Raw genomic sequence first — 17,158 nt, 5'->3', positions numbered from 1 at the left:
TTAGACATTCTGCTTGCAAAAGAGGGAGGAGTCTGTGGGGTCCTGCATGTCCAGCATTGTTGTACTTATATTCCTGAAGAGAGTCGGAATATTGAGACCCTTATTAAAAAGATCACTGAATTTCATGCTGAAATAGAACCCCTGGAAGAAGAAAATTTTACTGAACCATTAGGCAAGAGAATTCAGGCAATTAAAGAATGGTTTTCAGAGATTGGCAGTTCAATCATTGGCAAAGTGCTCTGTCCAGTAATTGTCATCATTATGGTGATACTTTTGTTAAAAATTAGTTGCATGATCCACAAGAGAAAGAAGCATCAGAGAGAAAAAAGGAGGATGTATAAACTTGGAAAAGAACAAGAGAAGGAATACGAATTAGAAGAAATGCGGAGGGATCAATATGGAAGTAATGAACAAACTGCTGAGACAGGGGTTTAGGGAAACTAATACTGAAAGAGCTCAAGATGTGATGACTAAATTGGGTTCAAAATTTTCTAAATTTTGGGTGGTGTTTGGTGATTTTGAAATCACCAGATGAGGGAGTTGATGGAGCGAGTTTCAGAATTGATTTTAATCTGGCTCGTGATGTTAATCTCCCATAACTTGATTAATTTTATTAATGAGTTTTTGCATGATTTGTGTTATTAAATCAACTTAGAGTAAAATTTCACACACCATTACACGGGACTAATGTTATGTGCTTTATGTTGCATTTGCAAGTATGATTTATAATTCATAACTAACGTTGTTTTGTTTGTCTTATTGTCTTTGTCAACCTTAATGCGGCTGATTAATTAATGGCATGTGCATATTTTATACGTGCTTTCGTCTATGTTGTGTCTGTTTTTTTCTTTTTCAGATATATGAAGAATCCTGCTGGACATTATGAAGAATGGTACATTTTATAAAATGCCGCTTTTCTTGTGCTTTTGCTAGGTAATATATATTAATGGGTTAACATTAGCAATGGAGGGTGGGTAACAGAACGACTTTCATAATCTGAAATTAATTATTCTTTTGTGTTTGTTTGAATACTAGCCCGAGTGAAAGGTTTGAGGCCTATGACTTTTGGAGAGTGATGGTTAGCCTGACAGAGATGAGCCAAGCACAGCCATGTTGGAAAGCTTATCCATAAAGACATTTCTTTGAATAAACCAAAGTCAAAACAAGAACTTCTGTGCAAAATGTGCTCTGAAAAGTTATTTTCCAAGGCTAAGGAAGTGACAAGCGGCGGATCAGCCGAGCTATGGAGGAAACTGTGAACTGTTTTAAATAAAATGTTTCAAACTTCGGAAGCCGATGTCGCTTCACGTGAAAGGACAATGGCAATGACGTTCTCGTGTGTTGAAAAAGTGGCCTCAAGATGGTCTGACGACTAGCAACCAATCAGGTTGCTGAAAGACATTATAATAATTACATTTTAGTTAGATTAGTGAGTTAGAAAGGTATAAAGACTAAGCCCTTTGAGAGGAGCGGGGCTGACTGTTCCTGAGGGCGAAGTGCTGTCCGATTTCTTGGGACACGTAAGACTTAATGCATTTAAATGTCTTTTCCTTTACAGGTCAGAAAGCTTAATTTAGGGAATTAGGGTTTGATTGCTTTATTCATTATTTTGAGCAATTTTGAAATGGTTAATTTGGCATTCATCGTATAACGTGGGTGCTGTCACCTGTATAGACTCCAAGTAATCATAAAAGAAGCATCTAATTTCTTGTTCCTTGCCCTATACCTTAGAGGGTTAGAGTGACTGTTAAGTGATGGATGGTAAACTAAATTTCAAACAAATTTCTGGTTTATATAAGGACCAATACCTATAGTGTAGGCAAGAAGATGCATGGTGTCATGAATATTAGAAATTGTGAAAACAGATGTGAAATTAAACCCAACTGCTCCTACATTACCCATTTCAAATTCTCTCGTCTGTAGCTGGTACCCCAACCATGGTCCATTTACAAGTAAAGTTGTATATAAATACCAGTATTTGTAAACCGCACAGCTACCGCCGAAGTGGTGTCCCGGCGCTGGGGGCCCTCGAGAAGATTAAGCAAGCTATTGCCCAGAGTCAAATGGTACTGGGCTAACCTGCCGCTGGCGATCGAACCGTGAACCCTGTAGTCCGGAGTCAGGCACCCTGGCCGCTGCACTAGACATATTCTTAACACTCCATCTCAGAAAGCAAGAAACCGTTTTTTTTTTGGTCTGGTAAGTGTACCCAGTCATCACCAAAGTGCATTTGGAAACTGTGTGGTTAATGCTTGGAAATTTATAGCATATAGCATTATCAGTGTTCTTATTTCTTCAAACTGAAGGTGAAAATATTTTGAACAAGCAAATTCGTAGACATGAAAAGAATACACTAAACAATGATGAAACTATGGGGAAACAAACCATGCAAGACTTCGGAAAAAAAAATATCCTTTTATCTAATCCATTTTACAACTTCTCTTACTTGGTCAGGACCCATGGGCATTCCAGACATGGTCATGTTATTCATGTTCATTTGTCCCATATGTCCTGTAGCACCATTCATGTGCATCATGTTGTACGTTGCAGGGTTCCCTTGATGGCTGTACTGCTGCTGTGGAAAAGAGCTGCAATACAGAAATGAAAGAAATAACCCATTATGGTGTAATGTTCTCCTTGTGAACAAGGACTTAACAAAAGAAAAACAATTTAATATTACGCAACAGCTCAATCAAAAAATGCACTGATTACCGTTCATAAGGCCTTCTATAATGTGTTTCATGTATGAACAAGAGCAGGTGAAATGTAGTAGTTTGTAAAAAAAAATATCTAAACATTAAAAAATGACTGCAGATTATTTAATCCACTTTTTTGTGAATTTCAGATACCATTTCCATCACGGAAATCTATGAATTTAAACCATAGGCACTGCACACCAAAAACCAATAATACAATACCACACAGTAGTTTTGCTAGTCCAGTAAAACAATAAGGAAATGCTACTTACCAGTATGCATCTGTTCTTGACATGTAGGGCTGCTGACATTCATATCTTAGCATAGATCGCCGCCTAGTGTTGGGTCCGGATGTTTGCACTTTGTTGTCCTGGAAGAGTCGAAGTATCACGAGATAGGTGACTCCTCCCCTGGACTACAGTGCGCATGGGCATCTTCTCCATCTTCAGATTGTTTTTCGCCATTGTGGCAAAGATGGAGTATAGAAAAGTAAGAGATGACCATGTAAATGTATGTAGAAAGAATTACTGCAGCTGTGACAGGCACCGGGGAGGAGGGTGGGCGTTATGAATGTAAGCAGCCCTACATGCCAAGAACAGATTCATACTGGTAAGTAGCATTTTCCGTTCGAGGCATGTGGGCTGCTGAATTCATATCTTAGCATAGACTGTATAGCAGTATCTCCTCTAGCGGTGGTCACCTGTACCAGCTGCAGCAGTTTGAAAGAGTTTTTAGGACAGCCTGGACTACAGCAGCTTTCAGCTTTGCTTGCACGTCTACACACATAGATGCCCCCATTTTGCGCGTTGAGTGGGCTTTTGGGGGAACTGTTAGAGTGCGCTTGGCCTTTTGATAACATATTTGAATGCACTTAACTATCCATCTGAGTATTCCTGATTTTGAAATAGGGTTACCCTTATGCTGTGGAGCAAAAGCAACAAATAGTTGTTTTGTCTTTCTGAAAGCTTTAGTTCTTTCAACGTAATATAATAGAGCTCTTTTTACATCTAGTGTGTGTAGAGCCCTTTCAGCCACTCATTGCGGGTTTTGGAGAAAACTGGCTAATCTATTGACTGATTGAGATGAAATGTTGATATAACTTTTAGCATAAACTTAGGGTTAGTACGGAGCACTAGCTTATTATGATGTATATGCATGAAAGGTTCTTGAATCGTTAGTGCCTGTAGCTCGCTCACTCGCCTGAGGGAGGCAATGGCCACTAAAAATGCCACTTTCCATGTTAGGAATTGTAATCCGCACGAATGGAGTGGCTCAAAAGGTGGCCCCATAAGTCTGGTAAGTACTACGTTTAAGTTCCAGACTGGCAAAGGTGGATGTCTTGGAGAGATAATTCTTTCAAGTCCTTCCATAAAAGCTTTGATAGGTGGTATTCTGAACAGGGACAGGTGTCTGTTCTGGAGATATGCTGCTATAGCAGCAAGGTGTAGCCTTATGGAAGAGTATGCTAGATGAGCATTCACCACACACTACAAAACACTGTATCGCTCTTACCTACCCACACCCGCCCCGGATACGGAGGAATATCTTAACCAGGTACTGCTGCCGTCACTTACCGATACCCAACGTACCGTCCTAGCGGCACCCTTTGCCCCCGAAGAGCTCCGGGAAGTCATAGCGGCGCTCTCCAACGGAAAGTCCCCTGGCCCAGACGGACTCCCGGCGGAGTTCTATAAAGCATACCAAGACCTCCTGATCCCTGAACTTGTAAAACTATATGAGACGGCTCTGGACGGCTCCTCCCTGCCACCGTCTCTGAGTGAAGCTACCCTGGTCTCCCTCCTGAAACCGGGTAAAGAAGAGACACTTATGGGTTCATATAGGCCCCTTGCCCTCTTAAATACAGATTACAAAATACTAGCCTCTACGCTGGCGAGGAGATTGGCCCAATACACACCTACCCTGGTCCACCCTGACCAGAACGGGTTCGTACCCACACGCAGTACATCACACAACATCCGCCGGCTGTTCAGGGTACAGGAGTACGCGAGAGGCCCTTGGCCACGATCGGGTTGCATAGTATTAGACCTGGAGAAAGCATTTGATTCGGTGGAGTGGCCGTTTCTCAGGGCAGTTATGCAAAAGTTTGGCCTGGGTGACGCATATCTGGACATGGTGGGACTCCTATACCAAACACCAACCGTTCGGGTCCGGATAGGGGGCCTGATATCGGAGGCCATACGGGTGGGGCGGGGCACACGGCAAGGCTGCCCGTTATCACCTCTACTCTTCTCGTTGGCCATGGAACCGCTGGCGGAGGTACTGAGGATGCAGGGCGCCGAGTGGGGCATCCGATTGATAGATGGGATACACGCGGTTTCCCTATATGCCGATGACCTACTCCTCTACGTCAGAGACCTGACACGGATACCCTCGGGACTCACCGACGCCCTCCGCGAATTCACAACACACTCGGGACTGAGGGTCAACTGGGGTAAATCTGGGGTCTTCCCCTTTCACCCGGATATGCAGGACTGCGCAGTACAACTAGGGGACGCAACGCTGACATGGTATGCCGGCACTTTCAAGTACCTGGGCATCCACGTATATAGGAACGCAGCAGATATACTGGATGGCAACCTGATTCGAGCCATAAATTCCTTGCGAGCCCAGATCCAATTCTGGGGCACACTCCCGCTCAATGTCCCGGCCAGAATCACCCTGACCAAAATGATAGTCCTACCTAGACTCCTGTACTATTTTTCGAACATACCGGTGTATGTCCCAGCTCGGGTCTTTCGAGACTTGGAGACCCTGACACGTACACTAATCTGGAATGCGGGGAGACCGAGGGTGGCCCTGAAGAAATTGTATGCCCCGACGTCCTCGGGGGGGCTCGCGGTCCCGAACCAGGAGCACTACTACCTTGCCGCGCAGCTCCAATGGGTGGTGGCCTGGTTGGCGGGTAGGAACCTAAATGACACGGCCTCAACAGTCCCAGCCCTGACCCACGCGGAAGCTCTCGCACTGTTCCACCCCCTCAGACGCGCGACACGCGAGACGCAACTACACCTAGCAGTGGCACTGAGATGCTACAGACGTGCACTGCGATTGACCAAGGAAGCTACCCCCTACGCTCCAGCCCTGCCACTGGAGGGACTGCCAAGGCCTGGGGGAGTGGTGACTGCAGCACACCTACAAGACTGGGCGCAAGTGGGGCTCGAGACACTGGCGGACTTATATGACGACGGAGCCCTGGTACGGTTCGAGGGACTGGTGGAGAATCCAGGCCTGCCAGCGGGACAATTCCTGCTACATGCATCAATGATGCGGGTCCTAACGGAACACTGGGGCGACATGTCAGTGGAACCCGAGACACACCTATTAGTACAATACCTGCACGTTATGGGGGCAGGATCGCACGTTGTGCACTGGCTAACGCAGGCGCTGAGATCCCACACAACGGCCTCCCTTCAGTCGCTCAGGGACAGGTGGACCACAGATAGAGGGAGGGACTGGTCGGATAAAGAGTGGGAAAGGATCTTAGAGGGACCGCGACACGTTCCCCGCAATTCGAGATTCAGAATCATACAATTCTATGTCATGCACAGAGCATACCTGTCCCCGGACAAGATTAACCGCTACTTTGGTTTGGATACCTCCAAATGCCCGCGTTGCGCACTACTGAATGCGGATCTCCTGCATATGCTGTGGGCATGTCCCAAGCTACGGACGTACTGGCATGATGTTCACACGCTGTTGACAAAAGGGACGGCGCTTGGCCAGCGTCACGACTGGGACACCTGTGTGCTGGGCCTCCTCACCAGGACGAAACATAACAAAGCACACATGAGGTTCTGGGATCTGGGGCTGATAACTGCCAAAAGGCTTATAACCCGCCACTGGAAGGCCGCGGAACCACCCCTGACGAAACATTGGAGTGCCTCCCTCATCTACTGGGCAACCGCAGAGGGCACGGTGCTACGTAGGGAGGAGACGGCGGGGCGGAGGGCCATACCGATAGCCGAGACATGGGAGGGCTTCCTGAGAGCGTTCACCAGGGCCTGCCACGATCAAGGGGTGTCGTAAGGAGATGGCTCCCCTCCAATGGAACAGGGGGGACATGACCGGTCCACAGGCTGCGTAGTGCGAAAGGGAAGAATCGGGAACCACACGCGTACGGGCATGTGACACTACCCCTGCACTCCATCGCTCGCCCCCATGACCTTCCCCCCTCCTTTTCTTTTTCCACTTCCCCCCCGCCTTCTCTGCCCATCCCGCCTTGCCCTGCCCCCCCCCCCCGCTTGTCGGCGGAGCCCACACACACAGTCGACCCCACCGATACACCCCCACCCGAGACCTGGAGTAACTACATACCACTCAGACCTCCTCCCCGAGCACACTCGAGGCCAGCACCCTGCGAGACTATTGCACTCGAAACTGCCTAGACAGGACCCATACTGCAGCACCCCCCCCCCCCCTTACCCCGTGATCGGATTCTATACACCCTCCCCCACTCTCCTGGTTTTCCCCAGTTCGAATTGGTGGCGTCCACAGCAAAGGTCACCCCCCAGTTGTCCACGCTGGTTCTGCCTTCCCTACTCATACTCTCCACTTCTGACACACGGCGGCGAAATACAGGAGTGCAGCACACATACAAACCACTGCCGCAACCTTCTGCCTCACGGAGGCGCACCACTGTACCCCCTGGCCGACCACAGCACAAATACAAGCTGCCCGGACCACGCCCGGTAGGTTATTCACACCACTAAGGGGCATCATGCTGTATCACTAGCCAGCGGGTTACGAACACCGGGGGTGCGGCTGGCCATCAGGCTACCCGCCCTGACAGGTGGGGTCAGGCACTATAGTAAGGTAGGCGGGGCGCATTGCACAGCACAGTAGCGGTGAAGCGAATGGTTTGGTGAATGCAGTGACCGTCCTATGACAACGGATGGAGTTCTTTAACAACGAGCGCATTTATTGACCCTCAACCGTCGACAACATTCGCATTAATGCTGTACGAGCTGCTCCAATTGTTGTTTCCCCTTTGAATTGTGCACACAAGAAATGTAACTGTATGCCAAGTGTACCAATAAAACAGATTTAAAAAAAAAAAAATGGAAGAGTATGCTAGATTGCATCTATGAAGATGTAATAAGTAACATATGTTTTGGATGGAGGCATCTAATGGATTGATTTGGTTATTACAGTAAATTACAAATCTTTTCCATTTAGCTGCGTAGCATGCTCTAGTAGTTGGTAGTCTTGCTTCCTTGATAATGTTCATACAGTCTGGAGACAAGTTAAGATATCCGAACTCTAAGACTTCAGGAGCCAGATCGCTAGGTTCATCTGATTGGGATCTGGGTGCCTGATTTCTCCACAGTTCTGCGTTAACAGCTGTGGGGATAGGTGCAGCCTTTGGTGTGGGATTACTGAGAGTTCTAGGAGTGTCGTGCACCATGGCTAGCTTGCCCATTTGGGAGCAACTAGGATCATTGTGAGGGACTGTTGCTTTAGTTTGCGTGCCACTAATGGAATCAGTGGGGTTGGCGGAAAAGCGTAGGCAAATCTGCCTGACCAGTTCATCCATATCGCATTGCCCTGTGACAACGGGTGTGGGAACCTGGCGGCAAAGGACTGGCATTTTGAGTTTTCGTTTGTGGCAAACAGATCTATCTCTGGATGCCCCCACTTTTTGAAGAATGGTTGGAGGACTTGAGGGTGAATCTCCCATTCCTGTATCTGTTGGCGGTGTCTGCTTAGTAGATCTGCGATCTGATTGTCTATTCCTGGGAGGTGTTCTGCCAGGAGAAAGATGTTTTTGGAACTGTCCACCTCCATATGCTCTGTGCTAGGTGAGACAGCTGCGGAGAGTGTGTCCCTCCCTGTTTCTGTATGTAGTACATGGCTGTCATGTTGTCCGTCTGGATCAATACAGCCTTGTTGTACAAGTATTTATGGAAGGCTTTCATTGCTAGAAATACTGCTAGCAACTCTAAGTGGTTTATATGCAGTGTCTTTTGCTTGACTGTCCAGAGCCCTTGGACTGTGTATTGAAGAAGGTCGGCTCCCCAACCTGTCATTGATGCGTTCTCTGTTAGCACTACCATTGGAACCGGCTCTTGGAACAGTCACCCCTTGGAAAGGTTTTGTGGGTTCCACCACTGCAGAGAGTTGTAAGTGCGACTGTCTACCAACACTAGGTCTTTTAGTTGTCCTTGAGCTTGGTTCCATTGCCGTGCTAGGCATTCCTGCAATGGACGCAGTTGAAGTCGGGCATGAGGGACAATGAATATGCAGGAGGCCATCAGCCTATGAGCTGCATGACCACTCGAGCTGGCAAGGAGTGTTGGGGGTGAAATCTTTGAATTGGAGACTGCATGTTGGCTATCCTGGCTGGATTTGGATATGCTTTCGCACTGAGGTATCTATTGTTGCTCCCAGATATTGTTGTATGTGAGAGGGCTGCAGATGTGATTTTGTGTAATTTATGGAAAAACCCAGACTGTGCAGCAGCTGAATTGTCTGGGATGTGTGGTTTGCACACTGTGTGTATGAGTTGGCTTTTATGAGCCAATCGTCCAGGTAGGAGAAAACATGGATGTGTTCCCTTCTTAGGTGTGCTGCTACTACTGCTAGGCATTTTGTGAAAACCCTTGGTGCTGTAGTTACCCCGAAGGGGAGAACTTTGAATTGATAGTGTTGACCTTCTATCGTGAACCAGTTGTATTTTCTGTGAGCTGGATGTATAGGTATGTGAAAGTATGCATCCTTGAGGTCTAATGTAGCGAGGAAGTCGCCTTGTTGGAGTAACGGGAGTACTTGTTGAAGAGTGATCATATGGAAATGCTTTGAGTATGTATTGGTTCAGAGGTCTGCATCCAATATTGGTCTGAGGGACCCGTCCTTTTTGGGAATAAGGAATTATAGGGAATATACTCCTGTCCCTTGGTGTTGAAAAGGGACTGGCTCTATGGCTCCCTTTTCTAGCATGGATGTTACCTCTTGTTGTATCAGCGTGACGTTTCCTTGGACCTAGGACGGTGTTTGGGTGGTATGTTGGGTGGAGTAGAAGTGAGTTCCAGGCAATAACCATACTGGATAATTTGTCTCACCCACCTGTCTGTGGTAATTGCGTTCCAGACTGGTAGGAATTGTGTTAGACTGCCTCCGACCGGTGTTGAGTGGTCTGGAGGGAGTGTGAGCAAGTCGCTGTTTGGTGGCGGTGGAGGCTCTGGTGTGGTTGCCACCACGTCCTCTGCCCTGGTTATTATTGCCTCTATAACCTCCTCTGTTGGAGCCTTTATTAAAGATGCTCTGGGTATTACTCTTGAAAGTAGAGGAAGTTTGTGATTTGTTGCCTCTACCTGAGCCTCGAAAGGAGGAGCGACGAAAGGAACTTCTGGATTGTTGGAACTGAAGTGCGCCCATTGACTTAGCAGTATCAGAATCCTTTTTGATCTTTTCCAAGATGGTATCTATTGCAGGGCCACACAGAAAGTCTTGGTTAACTGGCTGGTTGAGGATGGTTGACTGCACTTCATTTTTAAATCCGGAAATGCGTAGCCACGCATGCCGGCGAAGTAATACGCTAGTGTTAACAGACCTAGCTGCTGTGTCAGCTGCGTCAAGTGCACATTTAATGGAAGCATTTGTTCTAAATTTGCCTTCCTATATTAGGTTGTTAGCTTTAGATTTGAATGGTCTGGGAGGTGTTGTAGTAAACCTTCCAGCTGGTCATAATGTGCTCTATCGTATCATGCTAATAGAGCCTGTGTGTTTGCAATTCTCCAACTGTTTGCTGCTTGGGATGCCACTCTTGCCTGAGGATTCTAGTATCTTTGACTCTGTCAGGAGGGGGAGCATCTCCGGTTGTCTGTGAATTAGCTCGCTTTCAAGCGTTTGCTACCACTAATGAGTATAAAGGCAACTGTGATTTAATATAAGAAGGGTCTGTAGGGGCTGCCTTGTACTTTTTCTCAATTCTGGGATTGAGGACACGCGCTCTGGTTGGATCTTTAAATATGTCTGGTGCGTATTTTAGTACCCCTTTTAACATAGGAAGTGTACGTACGCTTTTTTCTGAAGTAGGAAAAGTGTTGAATAGGAAATCCTCTTCTATTGGGTCAGTGTGCATGTCTACATTCTGATATTTAGCTGCCCTATCTACTAGTTGGTTAAAGACAATGGTGTCGTCAGTAGGCGACGGCTTTGTAGGATATGTAGAGGTGTCAGGGATGGGTTAAGGGTCGTATGTATCATAAGGATCATTTTGGTCATCCCATTTGTTATCCTGTACATCCTAATCCTCAGGGCCTACACAGTTATGTTGAGGATCGTCCCCTATGTTTTCTGTCTCATCATAATGTGAAGGAGAGTAAGGTACATAAGGCATGTCAGGAAAGAAAGGAGGAGGAGTGAAAGGCCTTGAGGGAGATGTTGCAAAGTCTTTCTACTTTGGAGGAACAGTGGAAGAAGTGTCAGAGTCTAAAGGTCTCTTCTTCCTGTGGTAAACTGTCACCCGTGCTGTTTTAGGGTGTATATACAGTTTAGGTTGTTCTTCCTCCACTGGATCAGGGTGGAAAAGTTCTTCCTCAACTGTCCGTGGTTTTGGCGCCGATGATTTTGGCTTAGTCAGTTGTTTATGAGTCTTTGGCTCGAGGGCCTTCAGCTGTGGAGCTTCTTTTGGCTCGACTGATGTTTCCGGGTTGGTGAACTCTTTCGGGTATGCGACTCCCTTTTTTTGATGTGTTTCGTCTTTACAGTCTTTTTTGGTTCGGGGACCTTCTTTGGTTCGACTACCTTTTTCGGATCGACTGTGCTTTTTGGTTCGATAGCCTTTTTCAGATCGACCGGTGATTTCGGTTCGATACCCTTCTTCCGGCGACTGGTGTTTTCGGTTTGATAACCTTTTTCGGATCAACCGTTTTTTTCGTTGACTCAGCTGACTTCTTTGGGTCACCAGGAATTTTAGTGTGACCTGTTTTAAGAGGTCAACTCTTTCGGCTTGACAGCCTTTTTCTGGTCGACTATTCTCTTGGGATCGAAGACCTTTTTTGTTTCGATTGTTTTCTTCGGCTCAACAACCTTTTTTGGTTCGGCGGCCTTTTTGGGAATAGTGTAGCTAGTTCCCGGGGTCTCAGAAGGCTTGGGTTTGGTCTTCGGAGCCGAGCCGGAAAGGCGGGGTCTCTGAAGGGGTTTGTCGATCTCGGCTAAGGCCTTTAGGCGATGCTTTGACCGGAGCCTCGTCTTGAGATGGAAGCGGGGTAGGGGGCGTGGTACTCACGGTTTGCCACGGTGTGAGCTGGTCATCGGAGTCCGACTGGTCTTCCACGGTGACAATTTCGAGGTCGGAGTCCGTCGCTTCTGGGAGGTCGTGTTAGTCATCGAAAATGATCTCCGGTTCCGGTGCCTGCCGCTGCATCTCTTGTCTAGCGGCCCTTCGGTTCCGGATAGTTTTCTTCGACCGGAACTGAGCACAAGCTGGACATTCTTCCTCGTTGTGCTCGGGAGAGAGGCACTTGTTGCATACTGTATGTGTATCAATATGTGGGAACTTGGAGTGACATTGTGGCCACCTTTTAAATGGGGTCCTTTCCATCAGCAGCAGGCCCACGTGGCGCCGAAAAGGCCCAACGGCCCGCGTCGACGACCGGATCGAGATGGAAAGTGTTATCGAGTAAAGGTTTACCGAACGAGAACAATACGGTTGAGGTAGAAGGCCATTGAAAACTTTCGGTTTTGAAGTTGGAGTTGACAAATAGCATCCGAACCCAATGGCGGAAAAATACAATCTGAAGATGGAGAAGATGCCCATGCGCACTGTAGTTCAGGGGAGGAGTCACCTATCTCGTGATACTTCAAAGACTCTTCAAGGACAACAAAGTGCAAACATCCGGACCCAACACTAGGCGGCGATCTATGCTAAGATATGAATTCAGCAGCCCACATGCCTCAAACATAATTATTCATCTAAAAACAGGCAGGTGTGGTGGAATAGAGGTATGAGGAATCAGACTATTAGTTGGGTAGGCAACTATCCAAGTATGTGAGATAATTATAACAATTTGGTACACATGGGCAATTCAGCTGCAGTCCTTTGTGTAGGTGTGGGTCGGAAACAAAATGATTTAACCCATTAGAATAGAGGACTCCTATCAAAACAATTACCGATTCTGGCTCGAGCAGGGGTGGTGTGTTCTCTGCTAAGACTTACAGCAGTCTTTGGAGAGGTTGTAGTTTTGCAAAGGTCAACATTAAGAGCATTAAGAGCAGAGTCACTGGAATTATGTGATAGCAGTGACCCACATTACACTGCAGAACTGAGTAACTTAAGAAGCAAGAACATGCTAATTTTGCAGCATAATGCAGCACATTTTGTGATAGTATTACTTCATTATTTTGACATTCTTACACTTAACACTGTCTGGCCACTGGTTGCACCTCTTTAGTACCAGAACACCCACAATATTTTAACAAGCAATAGAAAGGTGGCCAGTCATCCTTTGCTAAGGTCCTTCCACTTTGTGGCAACATGTGTCACTGAGTTTTTAGTAACTTTTGAATCCTTTGACCCAGTAACAATTTTTTGGGAATAGAATCTGCAGAATATGCAGCAGACAAAGCATTATGTGGAAATGCAGCAAATCTACAATCATGCGAAAAACTCAGCGGCCGCACAATCGCTTAATTCCAGTAGCTGATAGGTATGGTACAGTATTAGGTGCAGTTCCACTAGATAATTCCCTTTAAATAGATCACTTTCTCTGTTTTGGGAAATAAGTTCATCACAACAAATATGTTTATGAATTGTTATTGTGCATACTGAGTATGAACAGAGGATTTTAACAGTGGTCTATTACCAATGTCATAGAGACCTTCGATCCAACGCCTAAAGAAGGCTCTCTAAAACAAGCCAATGGTTGAAGAGGGCTGAGACAATTTCCCTTTGCCGAAAGGTGGAGATGCTAGTTGAAAGCGGTTGACCCGGCCCTTTCTACAGGGTTATCCCTAAACTTTCTGCCTTCCTCCTCCTATTTTTCTGATTTTCTTTTTTTGGCGTTAGGACTCTGCGAAAGTTCACTCTTTCTGCATTGGGGCCGCCCAGTTTTTGCTGAATTGGTGATGTGCTTTGACCGAGTGTGCCATGGGCTCCTGCTAACCAGGTACTCAGGGCCCATATTCTTTCCATAATGCTGCGCTGAAGTCTAAACCCAATTCGCATCTCTGGCCGCAGGTTAGCCCCTGCAAAATGGTACATTGGTACCCAGGGCACTATGAGCAGAGAAGGTCTCTAAGGGCTGTAGCACTTATGGTGCAACCCTTAGAGGTCCTGTACCTTCACTCACACACTGCCTTTACAAGGTGCTAGTTTTGGTGCAGAACAAAGTGAAGAGTCGACATGGCACATATCCCTGTGTGTACAACAAGGGTGACGGGATGCACACAATTACTATTTGGCTGAGCGACTGGGTCTGGGGCAAAATGACGCTCTACACAGCATGACACATCCCTGTGTGACATGCCTATAACCCACTGCCCTGGCATAGATCAGTCACCCCGCTAGCTGGGTGCACTACACAAGTGGTGAGGGTACAGGTGCATTAGCCCTGTACCCCTACAGGGTAAAGTCCATTTTTAGACATTGTAAGTGCAGTGCTGCCATTAATAGTATATGGTGCTGGGAGTATGTCATTAAGAACTCCACAGCACCATAATGGCTACAATGAAAACTGAGAAGTTTGGTAAACTTCTCAGTACATTAAACCCCCACTGATGCCAGTGTGGGATTTAATGAAAAATGCACAAAGAGGGCATCTTAGAGATGCCCACTGAAAACTAACCTACCACTAGTGTCCAGGCTGAGTGGCTGCTTTCAGCTGCCACCACCAGACAGGTTTCTGGACCAGAGTAGAGAGCCTGCTGCTCTCTGGGGCCTGAAACCATGCACATCCAGCGACGCGGTGCCAAGCCTCCTCCCCCAGGATGGGCAGGATCCAGGGAGGGGAAGCTTCAAAGGCTTGCTGCCTTCGTGAGCTTAACCAGGCCACTTGCTGCTTTCAGCAACTGGTCCCCACTGGTTCTGACCCCCACTTTGGGCGGGAGAACCGGCGGGAAAAACAAGTGATCAAGAGAGGTGTGCCCACATCTGCCAACTCCACCCATCGGGGGGAGCCGAGGTGAAGCACAAATCTCAGTCCTGCTATCTTGCAGATGGGGGGAATCAGCCAACCAGGGAAAGGCTTATGCCTCCCTCCCACTGGTGGGTGGTATAATAGGGGGTGTACCCACCCCAGGGAAGGGACCCATTGGTCATAACCTTTTACCTACCTGTAACGCCCCTAAATCTACAAGAAAAGAAGGACCGATTAACCATGCTGAAGCTAACAAGAGGAACACACCCACTGACTTGGCCCCAGCCCTACCAGCCTGTCTCCACCTCAAACCTGCTCCTGCGAAATCCCGGTGTGGTCTGCAGCCAGCAACCTCGAACTTCCTGGAGGACCTGCCTACCTTCAACCACAAAGACGGTCTCCTGTGGACATCGCAAATCCGCACAACTCTGCACCCACCGTCCACTGCCCGTGCTCGAGTGTGCAAACACCACGAGGAGGTACCTCTGGCGAGCCTAACCCAAGGTCCGTCGATCCTGACCAGAGATCCAGCGACCCCTGACCGGCCTCAAAACTCCAGCCGATGCCTGCAGCCTAAATCCGAAAGGTCCCCCAACCGTGACCAGGAGCTGGTAAGAAAATCAGACCCTAAAAAGGCACCCCTGCACCCAACACCCCCCAGCCTTGGGTGGTCCAACCAACGGTGCCTAGCCAAACTCCCAAGATCCCAACTTACCTCTTGAAGTAGTGATCGCACCCAAAAGACCTTAGTCCCCAAGCCTGCAGTGCCTTTGCAAACTAGAGGTTCCCCATTGCAAACAGGGGGGCCCGACGTTGAAACAGCACCCTGCACCTGGCAGCTTTTCTTCCACAACTAAGTGGCTTGCTCGTCAGCAGCCACCAACCAGAGGCCCCTTCTCCCCCTTTAGATATCATTGGGCCTCTGCACCCAGCTGCCCTAGTGCCGCTGAGGGTGTAACGAGAGTGCCTCTCTGACCCTGGGGGACTGATGAGTCTACCCCCAGATCCTCAACTCCCACTACCGAATACTTACCCTAAAACAGATAACACTATTTTCCTTCATAGGATAACTGACAGTTTTTTGGGGTAAAAGTTTCTAAGTGTGGAGTTTGAAAACCTAAAGTAATTCTTTAAAACTGTACTAGCAAAAACGATTTTACTTACCTCTTTACAGGAAATGTCCCTGTGTATTATCCAGGTATACTACACTGTAAGAAAAGTAATTTCAAAAGTAACTCACCTGTAATCTTACTGAAAATCCTACACAAAGTATATGTACTGTATTTACAAAGCATTGCATTTCTCAGAAACAATACTGTAAGTCAAAACACAGTGCATTTACAATTGCAAACCAAACTGTGTTACAAATTGTATATTTACTGCAAAGTACTGATCACTTAACTGTGCCAGGTGTGCTTGGTTCTAGGAAATAACATTACTAAAAGAATATTTTAAGACAAAAACTATTGGTCTGAAGTTCAGCTTTTTAGTGTGTGAATTAATTTGCTGACTGACTTTGTACAACACATGCTTAACATTATCCGCTGATAAAGCCTTACTGCTCAACAACACTACCACAAAGAGTGAGGTGCTATCTAACTTTACACCTGCCTACCTTTGGGGTTCCACTGGACTCTATACACACAATACCTCACTTTGGTACAGTACATACAGAGCCAGCTTCCTACACTTTACCCCTGCTAACAAGAGCGAAGGTGCATGTGCTCTTTCCTCTGAACACAATATGATTGGCTTACACCTATTTAGCATATCTGATTTACTTGTAAGCCCCTTGTACAGTGGTATACCATATACCAAGGGTCTGTAAATTAAATGTTACTAGTGGGCCTGCAGCAATCATTGTGCCACCCTCAGAAGTAACCTTTCAAACCGGTCTCAGGCCTGCCACTGCAGGGTCTGTGTGCACAGTTTACTGCCTCTTCATCTTGGCATTGAAAACTACTTGGAGAGCCTTAAACTCCCAATTTATTACACATAGGTCACCCCCAAGGTAGCCCCTCGGTAGCCCTATAGGCAGGGTGCTATGTAAGTAAAAGGCAGGACATGTACCTTTATGTCTGGCATGTCCAGGTATCATGTCCAGGTAGTGACAAACAGCCTATTTCATGTTTCATTGCTGGGAGGCCTACTCCTCTCAGAGGCTAGCAGTGGGAATTCTCTTTTATACATTTAAGTGGTAATTCCTGATCAGAAAGGAGTGGTGCTGCTATGTTTGGTATGTTTAGAAGAGCAGTGATAAATCTAACTTACTGGTGTAGATGGATTTTACATTACCTTTCTAGAAACGCCACTTTCAGAAGTTCTTATGACTTATACGTTGCAGTCTATATCCAAAGCATGTCT

General features: G+C 46.9%; 1 protein-coding gene across 6 annotated transcripts in view; it reads right to left on the bottom strand.

Moving 5' to 3' along the window:
- Positions 1-17,158, bottom strand: part of NCOA3 (nuclear receptor coactivator 3) — a 633,192-nt gene that overhangs the window by 23,237 nt on the left and 592,797 nt on the right. For all 6 annotated transcript variants that reach the window (XM_086932604.1, XM_086932603.1, XM_086932607.1 and 3 more), the window contains one exon: positions 2,447-2,588. In XM_086932604.1, the coding sequence (XP_086788730.1) occupies positions 2,447-2,588 (142 nt within the window). The remainder of the gene's footprint in view (positions 1-2,446; positions 2,589-17,158) is intronic.

The sequence above is a fragment of the Lissotriton vulgaris genome, chromosome 7 (assembly GCF_964263255.1).
Source record: "Lissotriton vulgaris chromosome 7, aLisVul1.2, whole genome shotgun sequence".
Classification (NCBI taxonomy): domain Eukaryota; kingdom Metazoa; phylum Chordata; class Amphibia; order Caudata; family Salamandridae; genus Lissotriton; species Lissotriton vulgaris.
The sequence above is the reverse complement of the archived record's forward strand: the minus strand, read 5'-3'. Positions and strand labels throughout refer to the sequence as shown.